Raw genomic sequence first — 17,034 nt, forward strand, 5'->3', positions numbered from 1 at the left:
AAACTCCTGGATGGCTACATGGCGCTTATAAAAATAGAGGGCTATGGGTAAAGCCTAGGCAGTTCTAAGGTAGAGTCATGTTCAGCACAGCTTTGTGGGCCGAAGGGCCTGTACTGTGCTGTAGGTTTTCTATGTTTCCACTGCACTTATCAGTGCAAGACCTATCCTAGTTGGTCCTGCATTAAATTCCATCTACCATTTTTCAGCCCATTTTCCCAGCTGTTGGTTTTATTTTAAAAGCTTCCCCGTCCTCTACCTTCCCACTATTTCTTTGCTACATTATAAGCTAACTTTCTTTTGCTTTTATTTGTCTTTGACTTTTCTTGTCAACCACAGTTGCTTCATCATCCCTTTGGAATACTATTTCAACTTTGGGAATAGTTGCAGAACCTGGGCCTCTGTACCCCCCTCTGTAATTGGATCCTCATCTTCCTAACTAGAAGACAACAGTCTTTGCGGATTGATGATAACATATCCTCTTCGCTGATGATCAACACTGGCGCACCTCAAGGGTGTGTGCTTAGCCCACTGCTCTATTCTCTGTATACACATGACTGTGTGGCTAGGCATAGCTCAAAAACCATCTACAAATTTGCTGACGATACAATCACTGTTGGTAGAATCTCAGGTGGTGATGAGAGGGCGTACAGGAGTGAGATCCGCCAACTAGTGGAATGGTGCCGCAACAACAATCTGACACTCAACACCAGTAAGACGATAGAGCTGATTGTGGACTTCAGGAAGGGCAAGACGAAGGAACACATACCAATCCTCATAGAGGGATAAGAAGTGGAGAGAGTGAGCAGCTTCAAGTTCCTGGGTGTCAAGATCTGAGGATCTAACCTGGTCCCAACATATCGATGCAATTACAAAGCACCAAGTCAGAGGCAATAGTTCATTAGGACTTTGAAGAGATTTGGCATGTCAACAAATACACTCAAAAATTTCTATCGTTGTACTGAGGAGAACATTCTGACAGGCTGCATCACTGTCTAGTATGGAGGGGCTACTGCACAGGACCAAAAGAAGATGCAAAACACTAAGTCTAGTCAGCTCCATCTTGGGCACTAGCCTACAAAGTACCCAGGACATCTTTAGAAAGTGGTGTCTCAGAAAGGTAGCGTCCATTATTAAGGACCTCCAGCACCCAGGGCATGCCCTTTTCTCGCTGTTACCATCAGGTAGGAGATACAGAAGCCTGAAGGCACACACTCAATGATTCCGGAACAGTTTCTTCCCCTCTGCCATCCGATTCCTAAATGGACTTTTGGACATTACCTCACTTTTTAAAAAATATACAGTATTTCTTTTTTGCACTTTTTATTAATCTATTCACTATACATACTTGATTTACTTGTTTATTATTATTTTTTTCTCTCTCTCTGCTAGATATGTATTGCATTGAACTACTGCTGCTAAGTTAACAAATTTTGTGTCACATGCTGGTGATAATAAACCTGATTCTGATCTTTCCTGCACTTTCCAAATTTGCCTCAGAAATACCAACCACGGTTGTTCTGCCGTCATCACTGCTGGTGTACCCTTTCAATCAACCTTGGCCAGCTCCACTCTTGTACCTCTGTAGTTTCCTTTACTCCACCACCGTAATACTGATTTATTGTTTAGCTTCTTCTCAAACTGCAGGGTGAGTTTTATCATATTATGGTCACTGCTTCCTGATGTTTTCTTTACCTTGAGCTTCCTAATCAAATCTGGGTCATTACCTAACACCCAATCCTGAATTGCCGTTCCCCCGGGGCGGGGGGCTCAACCATAGGCTACTATAAAAATCTGTCCTGTAGGCACTGTACAAATTCCCTCTTGGTATCCAGTACCAACCATATTTTACCCAATCTACCTGCATACTGAAATCCCCCATGATTATTGTAGCATTGCCCCTTTCACGTACCTTTTCTATCTCCCGTTGTAATTTGTAGCCCATATCCTGGCTACAGTTTGGAGGCATGAATATAACTTGCGTCAGGGACGTTTTACCCTTGCAGGTTCTTAACTCTACAGTCAAGGAGTTTACATCCTCAGATCCGATGTCACCTCATTCCATGGATTTGCTTTCATATCTTTTTATATACAAATAGAACCACCCCACCCCCTCTACCTCTTTGCCTGTCCTTTCAATACAATGTGTATCCTTGGATGATAAGCTCTCAACTATGATATTCTTTCAGCCATGACTTGGAGATGCCAATACCATCATACCTGCAAATCTCTACCTGCATCACAAGATCATCTACCTTATTCTGTATACTGTCTGAATTTAAATACAACCTTTTCAGTGCTTTATTCATCACCCTTTTCAATTTTGCCCCCATGGTACACTTTAACTTATCCCACTGACTGCAATTTTGCCCTATCATCTGCTTGTTCTTCCTCAGAGCCTCACTACACACTGCCTCTGCTTTATACTACCTGCCCAATTCCCATCACCATCATCCCAATCCCCCCCCCCCCCACCAACCACAAAATTAGTTCAAACCTTCCCCAACAAGCTCTAGCAAATCTGGCCTCAAGGATATTGGACCCCTCAGGTTCAGGTATAACCTAAACTTTTTGTACATGTCATATCTTCCCCAGAAGAGATCCCAATGTTCCAGAAATATGATACCCTTTCACCTGCACTAATTCTTCAGCCACACATTCATCTGCCAAATCATTACCCTCAGTGGCAGAGAACACAGGCAGAAATATAAAGATTACTACCATGTAAGTCCTGCCTTTCAGCCTACTGCCTTATTCCCTATAATTCCTTCTTCAGGACCTCCTGGTTTTCCTACCCATGTTGATGGTACCAATATGTACCATGACTTGTAGCTGTTCCTTCTCCCCCTTTAGAATGCCGTGGACCCTATCGGAGACATTCTGAGCTTGGCACCTGGGAGGCAACATACCACCTGGGTGTCTCATGTCCACAGAATCTGCTTTCTGGTCCTCTAATTGAGAAATACCCTATCACCACTGCACTCCTTTTCCCCTTTCCTTTCTGAGACACACAGCCAGACTCAGTCAGAGACCTGGTCGCCATGGCTTCCCTGATAGGTTGTTCCCACACCACCCCCAACTGTATCCAAAGTGGTATATTTATTATTGAGGGGAACCGCCACAGGGGTACTCTGCGCTAGCTACCTATTCCCTGTTCTTCTTCTAAGAGCAACCTAGGTACCCGCCTCCCTTGTAGCTCCTACCCATCACCTCATTTTCCTGTGTGAGCCCAAGGTCATCCAGCTGCAGCTCCAGTTCCTTAACAGTCTTCGTACTTCGTACAAAATATTTATTAGGGATACTGGAGGTATCCCAAATTTCCCACATCTCACACAAGGAACATACCATTAACCCCAAATCCATTCTCAGTGTACTAGCTATGTCCCTCAGGGAAAAAATATACTAGAAATTTTTTCTTACTTAGAAACACCACCTGTACTTGCTCACGCTTGTCCTTGTGCTAGTCTGTTAAGCCAAAGCAAGCCCACTCCAATAATAGCTGCTCCACTTACATCTCCTTTCTTTTTATTGGCCTTGCACTGATTTCAGCCCAAAAGAAAGCTGAAAGCTCAAGCCCTTTTTAATCTTCACGCTGCATTGCCAATGAACGATCTATCGTGCTGAATTCAGCCTGCCAAAATTAGTCATTCAGCAATCATGGTAAAATAGTCATCGGTCCGAACACACTGGCACAGTACAATATGAATAAAATGTGGGCAAAGAACATTTGGTCGACTGGCTCAAAGTTTTAACAATTACTTGCATCTTCCAACTACAGTTGACTATATGGGGAAGATAATAAATTAACAATAGAATGGACAGATTAGCTGTAGCAGTCTTTTTCTAAAGAGTGCTCCAATAGACTTGCATTTTATATAGACATTACCATGGCCAACCAACGTTGTTGAAACCTATTGAATTGGTGTTAGTCAAAGATCCTATGTGAGACTAAAATTCATGGTTCCTTAAGCAAGTTTATAACAACAACGTTAATTATAGCACAATTGGCTCACTTCTGACATATGTGGATGCACTTTACTTCACTAAAGTATGCTTCTGATGAGAGGGGAAACATTAATTATTAATCAAGATTTGCCAATACACATCGTCCATTACTTCAATGTTAAAAACAAAAAGCAATGGGATCTAGATTTCCAACACAATTCAATATCAGAAATTCTGCAACTCACTATTTTTAAACTGCCCACAACTTGGTGCTTGATAATCATTAAAGATAAGACAACTATTTACATGACAATAGTAGATATTTCTCTTACACTTACCAAGTTTTAAACATTCACTGATTTGTACGGAGAGATATGTTACCACAAGCCACCAAATGCTCTGGAGAAACATGATTCAGGTCGTCACTAAAAATTAAAAGAAAATTGAAGCATTAGTAAAGATTTAGAACTTCAGTCCTCTTAGTCAATTCTGAATCTAATCAGTACTGCTGATGACAATGTCTTCAGCTTCCAAAGCCGCTTGCTACTCAATTCTTTCCCTAGATTTTTTTTCCTGCCTCTATCATTCCACAACATTTGGTTTTATAGAAAACAGAATACTGAATAACATGGGAACAGAGCCTTCAATCGACATCTGTGCCAACAATAATGCTATCTGCTAACTCTAATGCCATTCAAAACTAACCCAATCTGCCTGCATATGGTCTATACTCTCACCCCACATTCTATGCCAGTTCATGTGCTTATCCAAATGCCTCTTAAATATTGCTATATTTGCTTACATAATTTTCCCAACTGCACATTCAGATTTACTTATCACAAGAATATTGAAACATACTAGTACAGATGAATTTGGCCACAGGTCCTTTCCTGTACTATACGACCGTGGTTTTAATCTTCTTGATCGTCAAATCCAAAAGTTCCTTAAAATGATATATAGAGAGATCTGCTGGTCCACGTCCATAGCTTCCTGAATGTAGTTGCATAGGTTAGATAGGATGGCAAACATAGCAAATGGCTGGCTTGCCTTTATTAAATGAGGCACTAAATTCACAGGTTGCAAAGTTATGTTAACACTGGCTAGGCTGCATATGGAGTATTGTATTCAATTCTTGTTGCTTTATAATACGAAGGATGCAAGGGCTTTTGCAAGGGTGCAGAAGAGAGTTAGTTACCAGTATGTTGCCTGGATACAGGGCATGTGTAAAAAGACATTGGACAAACTTGTGTTGCTTCTTTCTGAAGTGGTAGAGGCTAAGCATAGATAAACAGCCAGCATCTTTTCCCTTTGGGTCAAAATGTCCAATACTAGGACATTAAAGGTGGTGGGGTGGGGGGGGGGGGAAGGGGAGTTCAAAGGAGATGCTGAAGGACTAATTTGTTTTAAAGAGCACTGGGTGCACTGCCAGGGGCTGGTAGTGAAGGAAAATATAATAGAGGCTTTTTTCAAAGCTCTTAAGGAATTTCTCTTCCAGTGTGCCTGAAGAGAAGCACATTCAAGCACGTTTTAGGAGAATGCAGAGTGAACTCTAGGTGGCATATTCAAATGTCCTGTAATCTCATATCTAAATTATCTAGGATTATATATGGGGTTACTTCTATCAATAATACAAATTTAGAGCTGATGGCAAAGCATAATGGGAATTAAATGTGCAAGCAGTACTGGGGTGACAGATCACGATTATCCACTTCCCAACGGTCGAGGCTTTTGTCACTATCAAAAGACCCTTTAATGATCAGACACTTTGAAACAGTTGAAAAATAGATAATCAGCAAGTTTAAATACATTAAAAACATGAAACAAATCTCAATAAAGGAACAGAAATAAAGTGACTTTTCCCTCGAAGGTCAGCAATCCTACTCAAATCAACACCGGCCACGGGTGATACAAAATGGAAGGGCCAGGGATAAAATGCATCACACTTCTCAGATTAAGATAATTTACAACTATCAGTGGACTTGATTGCACTTTCAGAATTGACCTCAGTGTCCAATAATTCAGACCTACAATGTGCAAGCATGGAAGCTGCAGGAAAAATATACCTGTTGATTCTTTTGTAATCTATTGGGCAATCTAACTACTATTTCTTTCCTCACATCTGCTTGTATGACTCTGATTAACTTTTATTTATATTTTAGATATCCTGAGCACATTGCTTTCAGTTCCCTAAACAACGAAACAGTCAATGTTTCAGGCAGAGACCCTTCATCAGAACTGCAAAGGAAAGTGGGAAGAAGCCAGAATAAGGTGGGAAGTGGTTGACAGGCAATAGGTGAAGCCAGGTGAGGAGGAAGGTAGAAGGTGTTGGGGGGGGTGGGGGAGAGGAGTGAAATCAGTTTCCTAAACTGCCTTTAATATTTCAGAGAGGCTCTGCATGCAGCATTTTACAACTAAACGGCTTGTTTAAAAATCAACATTCATTGCTTTTGTACTTGTACTATTAATGAGTCAATTGTGTAAATACACACAATGTCTAGAGTTCACCCATTAAATATCCTGCTTCAACTTTTTCCAATACCAAAGGCACAAGTTTTCACTATTAAATGCTGGCAAGTTTAGCAATCCTACAAGAAAGAACTAATCTTATTCAAACATGCTGCAGCACATTACATGGAGTCCAACAACTGAATAGGTTTGGAACACAGAGGAAAACTCAACTAATGATGACCATACTTTCTAGATTAAATACTATGTCACAATTTTGCTGATTCAATCTATGTTTGTGATTTCCCTTCCCATCCAAATAAATTAGACAACTTGTAAATTTTGAGGTGCCATGGCAGAGTAGTAATTAGCGTAATGTCATTAAAGATTGGGACATTCTGGAGTTTGGAGTTCAATTTCAGTACTGTTCTGGAAGGAATCTGTATATCCTCGCTGTGGAATGCATGGGTTCCCCTTGACTACTCGAGTTTCCTCCCATAGTCCAAAGACACACCAGGTGGGTTCACTGTAAATAGTCCTGTGATTAGATTAGAGCTCAGTTGGGAGTTTGGTGGGGATTGCTTGGGCAGCATGATTCAAAGGCCTGGGAGGGACTACTCTGCGCTACTGCTAATAAAACAAATTTTAATTCAATACAAACTTGGATATAAAACTCCCTACTTTATTCTTGTCTTTAATGTACGTTATAACGGTTGAATTCTGATTCATGAGGAAAACACACATAGCATCTCACTTGTGGATAACCTCCGCAACTTATTCATTAATCTCCTTATTAAGAACAAGTTCATATCAACCACACACTGTCATGATAGAAACCCTCAAAAACTAATTTCAGAAAAGCTTGCTGATACTCAGTTGTCAGTTAATGCTTACCCAAGTTCCCAGTTCAGTTATATCTGATACATAAAACAGAAAAGTACAGTACAGGAGCAGGTCAGACAACGTCAGTACTGATATAATGCCAACCTTGAAGACCTGCTGCTCAATTTAAGCTAATTATGGGCTTATATTATCCCGTCTGATCTTTTAAAATTGTAGACTTACATGTACAGTTTTCACAAATTATCGAACTACTAAATTTAGGCAAAAACTAAGTACTCTATCAAAAATGGAATCAATACAGACTGTTAAGAATGGCATCTGAATCATTTGGGTATGTATAGCTTTTGGGGTAATTAAATTCAGCATAAAAATAGCTTAGACAATTGTAATTTACTTAGTCTATTGATCATTGTGCCAAATAAAAAGTTTTGAAACTTATTACTGAAACACTATAAAAAAAATCCACAGCATAATTGGTATGTTTCAGCTAACCTTTATCTGTATTCTAGCCAATATCTTCCTTCAACTACACAGCAACCACTTAGTAATTCACTTGCATTTGTTACTGAGCATTCTTAACCAAAATGCCCAGATACATGCAACAGTCAGCATACTTCCTGTTATTACAAGGATTATGCAAAACCTTACAGTTGAATTTATAAGCTCCTGAATGCAAAAAGTTTTTCAAGATAATCAATCCTTAAGTACACATTGCATGGTTCCTTATTTGAATTCATATTTCACAGGAGTTGACCTGGTGCAACTAATCTTAAGTGTCTTAGCTGAATGTTTCTGTTGTCTGGTTGGTAGATTTTAGTCTGGGCTGTTTTTGAAAGTAATTATTTAACTTGCATAACTTAGTTTAATTTCATGTTACCTTCATATTATACTAGATGACTGGGTATGGCCTACAGAGGGATTCAAATCAAGGTTAGAGGTGGAATCAGACATATTATCAACTCTGGCGGGGTTTGCAGGCTAAAAAGCAAAAGGCAACATTGTGAATGGCTGTGGTGCTTCACTTCCAGATCAACTCAATGACTTTAATGCATGCTTTTAAAGAGAGAATAAAACTACAACTCTGAGGATCCCTGCAGCGATAGATAGATAGATAGATAGATAGATAGATAGATAGATAGATAGATAGATAGATAGATAGATAGATAGATAGATAGATAGATAGATAGATAGATAGATAGATAGATAGATAGATAGATAGATAGATAGATAGATAGATAGATAGATAGATAGATAGATAGATAGATAGATAGATAGATAGATAGATAGATAGATAGATAGATAGATAGATAGATAGATAGATAGATAGATAGATAGATAGATAGATAGATAGATAGATAGATAGATAGATAGATAGATAGATAGATAGATATTCATCCCCATGGGGAAATTCAACATTTTTTCCAATGTCCCATACACTTATTGTAGCAAAACTAATTACATACAATACTTAACTCAGTAAAAATATGATATGCATCTAAAATCACCCTCTCAAAAAGCATTAATAATAGCTTTTAAAAAGTTCTTAAGTAGTTTACTTAAATACATTGAGTCCTAACCCCGGCACTTGAAGGCGGACATCAGAGCATCTTTCAAGAGGGTGAACCCTCACAAGACAGCAGACCCTGATATTGTACCTGGAAAGCTGCAGAAAACCTGTGCCAACTAATTGGCTGGTGTGTTCAAAGACATTTTCAATCTCTCATTGCAAAAGAAGTTCCCACCTGCTATAAAGAGCAACAATTATACCAGTGCCCAAGAAGAGTAGGGTGAGCTGCCTTAATGACCATCATCCAGTAGCACTCACAACCACACTAATAAAATGCTCTGAGGTTGGTTATAGTTAGAATCAACTCTTGCATCGGCAAGGACCTGGACCCACAGCAATTTGCTTATTGCCATAATAGGTCTACAACAGAGGTGATCTCATAGGCTCTTCACACGGCCTTCATTCACCTGGATGATACTAATTCCTCTACTTCCTGAGGTCCTTTTGAGTATGCAGGCCTCTCCTTCACGTGTCACCAGTCCACTGTCGCCAGCACAATCTTCTAAGCAGTGCTGTGCAGGACAATGGCATCAACACAGTGATGCCAACAGGCTCAATAAACTGATTATAGAGGGGCTAGCTTTTTCATAGGAGTCAAACTAGACCAGGCATGGGCAAACTACGGCCCGCGGGCCATATGCGGCCCATTAAGCTTTTTAATCCGGCCCGCAGAACTTGATGAAATTATGTTAATAAACCTTGTTAACACCTCAGATCATTCCTGAGGATCGCCACAACAAAACTAAATCCAGACTTTGATGCGCTGGCTAAAAAGGGAGACCAACAACACTGTTCCCACTGAAATTAAAAATAAGTTTCTTCGTTGTGTTATGTAAAAAATGCATTTGAAAATATTTTCTTCAATAAGCCTTACATGTTACATGTCATTTCTGTTAAGTGATGGACATAAGTAGTGCGCAGGTGCACGTACATTCTCAAAATAAAAAATGCGCTCCAGATCAAATAAGGCGCTCCGCATACTGGCGCGTTGTCACTGTTCTGTCAGTAACACTGGTCGTTGTTGAGTTTTGGCACAGGGGACAATTGAATAAGAAGGAGCAGGACAAGTAGACCTGCATCTCCTACCGTTTTTGAAATAAAGACAGTCAGGAGGAGAGTGATGATGATAATATCTTGAAGGATTACAGAATTTTCAGTGTTTTAAAAGTCATTTCAATAAATAGCTAAATACCATGGGACTTCAAAGACAGATATTTTGTTGTAATGCATTTGTTCATTTTCAATTGAAATTAAAGCACATGTTTTCTACATATCCCATATTTTATTTTCTCTTATGAGGTGTATTACCAAAACACTCCGTCCATCTGCTCCTGGTCCGGCCCCCCTGTCAAATTTTAGAACCCTTTGTGGCCCACAAGTCAAAAAGTTTGCCCACCCCTGAACTAGACACACTGGAGGCTGTGGTAGAACAAAGGACTCTACAGAAAATTCTAGCAATTCTGGACATCGTCTTTCATCCTCTGCATGCCACATTAGCTGAACAGAGGACCATTTATAGTAATAGATTAAGACAACTACGCTGCTCCAAAGAGCTTTATACAAGGTCATTCTTACCCTCGGCCATTAGGCTCTACAATGAGTCAACCTAGAGCCGAGGAAGTGAAGCCCCATTCTGTTAGAATGAGGTAACTTTTAAAAAATGTTCTTTCTTCTTTTATATTTTTTTTAAATATTATTTTTCTAAAGTAAGTACATGTTCGGCACAGCATTGTGGGCCAAAAGGCCTGTATTGTGCTGCTGGTTTTCTATGTTTCTCTAATATTTGTAATGTTACTGTGACACTGTAATTTCCATTGAAATCAATAAAGTATCCATCACTTATGTCAGGCTGCTGTTTAATGACTACAGCTCAGCATTTAACACTATCATTCCCATAGGTCTGATCAAAAAGCTCCAAAACCTGGCCTTTGTACTTCCATCTGCAACTGATTCTGTACATAGTTTGTACGGATCGGAAATAACATCTCCGCCTCGCTGATAACTAACACTGGCAAACCTCAAGGACGTGTGCTTATTCCACTGCTCTACTCTCTCTACACCCAGTACTGTGTGCCTAGCCACAGCTAAAATGCCAACTATAAAACTGCTGCTGACACAACTATTGTTGGCAGAATTTCAGATGGTTACAAGGCAGTGCATAGGAGCAAGATGCATCTGCTAGTTAAGTGGTGTCACAGCAACAACCTTATACTCAACATCAGTAAGACCAAAGAATTAATTGCGGACTTCAGAAAGGACAAAACGAGGGAACACACACCATTTCCACCAGAAGTGGAAAAAGTAAGCAATTTCAAGTTCCTGGAGTTTGATGAGATTTGGTATGTCACCACAGGCACTTGTAAATATCGTGGAGAACATTCTAACATCATCATCTGGCTTGCAGTTTCCTGAAGCTCTAATGTCCTGAAGGGCCTCATCCTGAAATGTCACCTGTTTATTCATTACCATAGATGTTGCCTAACTGCTGAGTTCATCCAGCATTTCATGTTTGACTCTGAGCAACTTGTGTAGATGCACAACATCTTAGTGCCTAGAGCTCAGCCGTTAAATATTCAGCTTTGTCTTTTTCAGGCCCAAAGAGTCCGGATTTTCACTCATAAGTGTTGACAAGTTTGGCAATCCAACAAGAAATTCCCAGTCTTACTGAAAGTTTGCCTGATTTTACTTTGCTGCTGTGCTTTATGTGGAGTCCAACAACTGAGCAGGATATTGCAGAAATTTCATAATATACAAGTTGGGAAATCTACTCACAGATCTTGAGGGAATAACCATGTTGTCTGCCAATGGTTTCCAGAGTATTCTAGGCAACACTAATTCTGGATTGTTACTACTCATCTTTAATGCTTGGCTCCATGATCATCTCAGCATTTTGTGTGTTGTTCAGAAAATTAAAAACTTGTTTTGAAAATCTAGAGTAGGTTAGGTTTGGAACAAAAGGGTAAACAAGAGTCCCACAGGAGCAGAGCTAAAAATGACTATGTCTTGATACAAGATTGTAGGAATTGAACCAAATGCACATTTAGCATAGGGGATATGTTTGTTGATAAGACAAAATTATGAAATGCTAGACAAAAAAACCCATTTAACTGGTCAGAGTATTCATAATGACAAAAACAGAGCCAATGCAGTCAATCTAACAAAACCAGACCTGCATAGCTCTACAGAAGCCATCCACGTCACTGAGCACCCTACTCATTTCATATTTCTAACCACAACTGGGAAGGTCTAAAATAAGATTGGTTATCTGAAATTGTCAAACACAAAATTTAATTCAAATTTCAGATAACTATATTTTGAATACCCCTTTTGTTGCCTTAAATCAGAGGTCATCACTGCTAATTACTTAAAGCTTTTACAAGCAATGTTTCTATTCAAAGCAGATTCTATTTCTTTTAATCATTATTAATTTCTTGGTCATTTATTGCAAAATTTTAAATATTTTCTGCTCATTTTAGCAACATTCTAATCCTTTTAACAAAATCCTCAACTTCTCCAGTTAGGCATTTCTCCAGTTAGAATGAAAATTGAATAATTAAAGTAACCATATTTATTAAAATTATTTGTTTGCTTGTAGATATTGTTTTGTTTAATTTTCTAACTACTTGGCCAACTTGCTCCCCTGTAACTCTAACTGCTCCACTTATCTCCAGACTTGGACCAAAGAACTAAATTCCAGGTAAAGTGATAGTGACATCAACTGATGTTGCGGTATCAGAGATCACTGGTAAAATGAGGAAAATACTCCAATGGCCTGAGTCATACCATGTGCCAACAAATGTTCTAGTTCTTTAAGAGATCAATCATCCCGCTCCCAAACTTTATTGGAGTCCCACAGTGCAGGGTCTTCAACAGTAACCAAGTTCTGTTGCTTTAGCAATATCCTTCCCTGCATCACAAGGTTAGAAGCGGTGCTTTTGCTGAAGACTGCACACATGTTGAAATCCATGAATAAATGAAGCACCTTCACTCAACAAGCCTAGACAACAATCATGCATTGACTGAGAAGTGTGGAAGATAACATTTATGCAAGAAAGGTGTCAGACAATGACAATCTCTAACAAGACAGATCTACCACCTACAAATAGTATCATCAACATCTGGCAAGTTTAGCAGCTCAACTGGATCAGCACTCGATTCTGTAGTTACAAGACACAGGATAGACATTGTGGTAAGCCAAGCCTGGATTGTGGTGGAATACTTACTAATTACCTGATAAATATAGCCCCTATTCAAGCTCGCACCCTCCAGTGCAAACGCAGGACAATGATTGCAAATTCTACAAAATACTTTGCAGTTATTAGCCTTGGCAATTCCAATAGCATAGAGTGCTGTTCCTTTATTATTGCTGAAACCAAATCCTGATTCACACAACAGTATGAGAATAGACACCAAAAGGTGATTCAGGTGGCAGCTCAGTTCCACTTTCTCCGGACCAATTATAGATGGTAACCTCAGTGCCTTCAGATCCCAAAAGTGAATAAATAAATATTTTCAAGACAAAACTATCACCTTCAACTTTGAATTTGCAATAAATAATGGGATTTCCACATTACTTTTCAAAATAATCACACATTTTGCACCATGGTGCTGATGTACAGGAGAATATGCCCCCTGCTGTAAATCTTAATTAGTTGCCTTTTAGCACATTGTCACTCCCTTATAAGAAACACAAAATGCTCCAGCGATTAAAAAGTAACAAAAAATTAGTAACTCGTCTCTTTTATATACAGGCTAGTCACAACTGTTTAATTTCAAACAAAATCTATGAGACACCTACACTTACCAGTAGTTTACCTTTCTTCACTCAACCTACAAAGCGCAGAATAAACTCAATGGCTCAAGAGTGCAGTTGGGAGTTCTGCTTGAGCAAAACTGACCAAAACCACACAATTTCGCAACCGGAACTGCCATGCTAAGACCGCCCTCTCATTTGAGCACTGCTTTACATATTTATCAATGGTTATGCAGAAATAATGAGCTCCTTATAGATATTTTAAAAATCATATCAATAGATAAATACAATCCAAAGTTCAGATTAAATTTGTTAACAAAATACCTATGTCATATACAACACAGATTAATTTTCTTGGGGGCATATTCAATAAATCCATAATAGAATCAATTGAAGACTGCATCAACTTGGGCATTCAACCAGTGTGCACAAGATAACAAACTGTGCAAATACAAGAAAGAAAGAAATAATAATAAATAAGTAATAAGCATCAAGAACATGAGATGAAGGGTCCTTGAAAGTGAGACCATAGGTTGTGGGAGCATTTCAATAGTAGGGCAAGTAAAGCTGATCCCCTTTATATCCCCTCTGGTTCAAGAGCTTGATGGTTGATGGGTAGTAATTTTACCTGAACCTAGTGGTGAGAGTCCTGAGACTCCTGTACCTTCTTCCTGAAGTAGCAAGAAGGGAGGATGGCAGGGTGGTGGGGGGTCCTTGATGAGTGCTACTTTCCTGCAACAATGCTTCATGTAGATGTGCTCAATGGTGAGCAAGACCTTCCCCATGATGGATTAGGCCATATCCGCTACTTATGGTGGGCTTTTCCATTCGGGGCATCAGTGTTTCTATGCCAGGCTGTGATTCAACTAGCCACTATACTCTCCACCACAAATCCATCAGACAAAGTCCAATTCAGTTAACGTGAAATCTTGTCTTCAAATGTTCATACTTCCTTTGCTCACAAAAAAATTGCTAACTTGGGCAGAAGTCTACGAAGAGCTAGAGTTAAACACCAAGCTTTTAACCAAGGACTAGTTATTTGCAATATACAAGAAATCCATATTGTTGGGGAACCATGAAATTAAGGTTCCCTCAGCAATGAATAGTAACATTCCATAGGCTTATACCAATTACTTGCCATACCTGCATACTAAAGTTAAGAACGAGGCACTAGGACACCCGGATGTCTTCACATCTCAGTGCTCAGCAATCTCACACTATTTAGACATCTGTCACCTCCTTTTCCCCCTCCCCCCACTATTATTAATTAACCAAACACTACCTATTAGGACAAAGGTTCACTTTTTTCAGCTGGGAATAAAAATACAGCAAAGAAACAACAGCGCTGTTGTAAGATGAATGGCTGCCGATCCATTAATGATCTGATCAGTTACCATATTCTTACACAGTAATGGAATCCACTCCAAATCAAGACACCAAAAACATTGCTAAAGGTTATTTACTCTCTTGCTAATGTAACAGATTTCATTCAGATACAAATGCTTAATGATCTCTTAGATAAATTCTACTAGCAATGAAGTGGAAAAAAAACTGGAACAATAGAGGGACAGTATCAAATAAATGGCAAAAATTTTAGAAAGTGCCTCCATAAGTAGACGGCACAAATGCGTTCAAGTAGAAAAGCATGTTGAGAGAATGGTTAGTACAACATATGTCAACCTATGAATCATAACAGAAGCAGAGCATAAAAACGACATGAGTATAAAAACAGATTTATGTAGAACAGTGCAGAATGTTGGTTAGGACAACATACAAAATGCTGGAGAAACAGGTCAGGCAGCATCTATGGAGGAAAACAAAGTTCAAATTAAATTAACAAAGTATATGACAGAACAGATTGCCAACACTAATTCTCCTGCTAACCTTGCCCCTTTGCCTGGTTAGTCACTCCTCCTTGTTCTGTCCCCAGTCTAGTTTCCCCTAGTAGTTCACACACTTTGCCCTCCCGTTCTGCAGTTCTTGGGAGTTCACCATTTACACACTCTAACAGTAAATCAATCGCTAGCTTGGCTAATCAAAACAATCCCTTCAGTTAACAAGCAAACACGAGGAAATCTGCAGATGCTGGAAATTCAAACAACACACACAAATGCTGGTGGAACACAGCAGGCCAGGCAGCATCTATAACGAGAAGCACCGTCGACGTTTCGGGCCAAGACTCTTCGTCAGGGTCTCGGCCTGAAATGTCGATGGTGCTTGTGTGTTGTTTCTTCAGTTAACATGTTTTACTGGTGTATAACTCAAAAATAAAGATTCTAGACTCAGGCATTTCAAACAATTTCATTTTCACTCACACTGTTACATCGGTTTGCAGAGAGCAGGACAGCTCCTGCCACGCAAATTACTTGTCTAAACACAGCACATTTCCTGGTTGATGTCACGGACCCAAAAGACCCGAGGGAGAGTTTGGAGCATCCAAAAATAATACCTGGGTTAGTGGAAGCAAGCACACTACACCCTACACAGGCAAAACCACTGGTGGGGAGGCATCATTCTTTTATATTTATTTGAGCACGTGGATACTGATCTGTAGGTTTAACTAATGCATTTGTTGTGGAATAAGACTGTAGAGTGTTAAAACCCCTGTTTAAAATGTTCCAGTTCTCCATATGAAATAATTATTATGGTCTCGTCACATGATTTATTATTCCCCACCCCACCCCAGGAAACCAACAGTAGAATTTTCTGGTCCTTCTAGGCCTGGCTTAAACCCTCAGTCTGGCTTTGCTAGCAAGGTGTGGAGTTTTGAATTGATGGCTGGTGAATAGTTTATTTATATTGGCCTCTGTATATTTGTAAATTTTTGTACATATATTTTTTTCCCCCATTTGTCTACTTGTAAATATTTTCTTCACAACGTTTGGGCAGCTTTTGCATTTTTTTTCCAGTTGGCGCTAAATAAAACTCCTTACACTAACATATTGGAGTGACTTGCCATCTATTTTGTTCTCCTCCCAACTGTTTGTTGATCCTCATTGGACACATTTACCTACACCTGAGAGCAAGGTATGACAATCTATAGACAGTGTATGTCACTACCCCGAGATTTATTTTCTTGTGGGCCGTCATGGTAAATACAAAAGGAACACAAAAGAATGAAAAACCGCATGCAAGACAGACAAACAACCAATATGCAAAAGACAATAAACTGTGCATGTACAAAAAGAAAACAATAATAAATAAATGAGCAACATAGAAAACCTACAGCACAATACAGGCCCTTCGGCCCACAAAGTTGTGCCGAACATGTCCCTACCTTAGAAATTACTAGTTGAAGGTGAGTTCATAGGTTGTGGTAACAGTCAAGTGTTGGGGTAAGTGAAGCTGAATGAAGTTATCTACTCTGGTTCAAAATCCTGATGGTTGAGGGGTAATAACTGTTCCTAAACCTGGTGGTGAATGTCCGGAGGCTCCTGTGTGGCTGTCAAATCCGATTAAAGTCACTCAGAGACCGTACAAGTAC

At 39.4% G+C, this 17,034-nt stretch overlaps 1 protein-coding gene across 2 annotated transcripts in view; it reads right to left on the reverse strand.

The window, feature by feature from the left end:
- The window catches only part of LOC140737800 (interleukin-6 receptor subunit beta-like), a 92,313-nt gene that overhangs the window by 63,167 nt on the left and 12,112 nt on the right, over positions 1-17,034 (reverse strand). Inside the window, exons 1-2 of one of the 2 annotated variants that reach the window (XM_073064456.1) lie at positions 13,602-13,689; positions 4,281-4,367 (exon numbers count right to left, since the gene is read on the reverse strand). In XM_073064456.1, coding sequence (XP_072920557.1) covers positions 4,281-4,353 — 73 coding nt within the window. In that variant the 5' untranslated portion in view covers positions 4,354-4,367; positions 13,602-13,689. Of the gene's footprint in view, positions 1-4,280; positions 4,368-13,601; positions 13,690-17,034 lie in introns of those variants that run through there. The other variant, XM_073064455.1, reaches the window with a different exon arrangement.

The sequence above is a fragment of the Hemitrygon akajei genome, chromosome 13, assembly GCF_048418815.1.
Source record: "Hemitrygon akajei chromosome 13, sHemAka1.3, whole genome shotgun sequence".
Lineage (NCBI taxonomy): Eukaryota > Metazoa > Chordata > Chondrichthyes > Myliobatiformes > Dasyatidae > Hemitrygon > Hemitrygon akajei.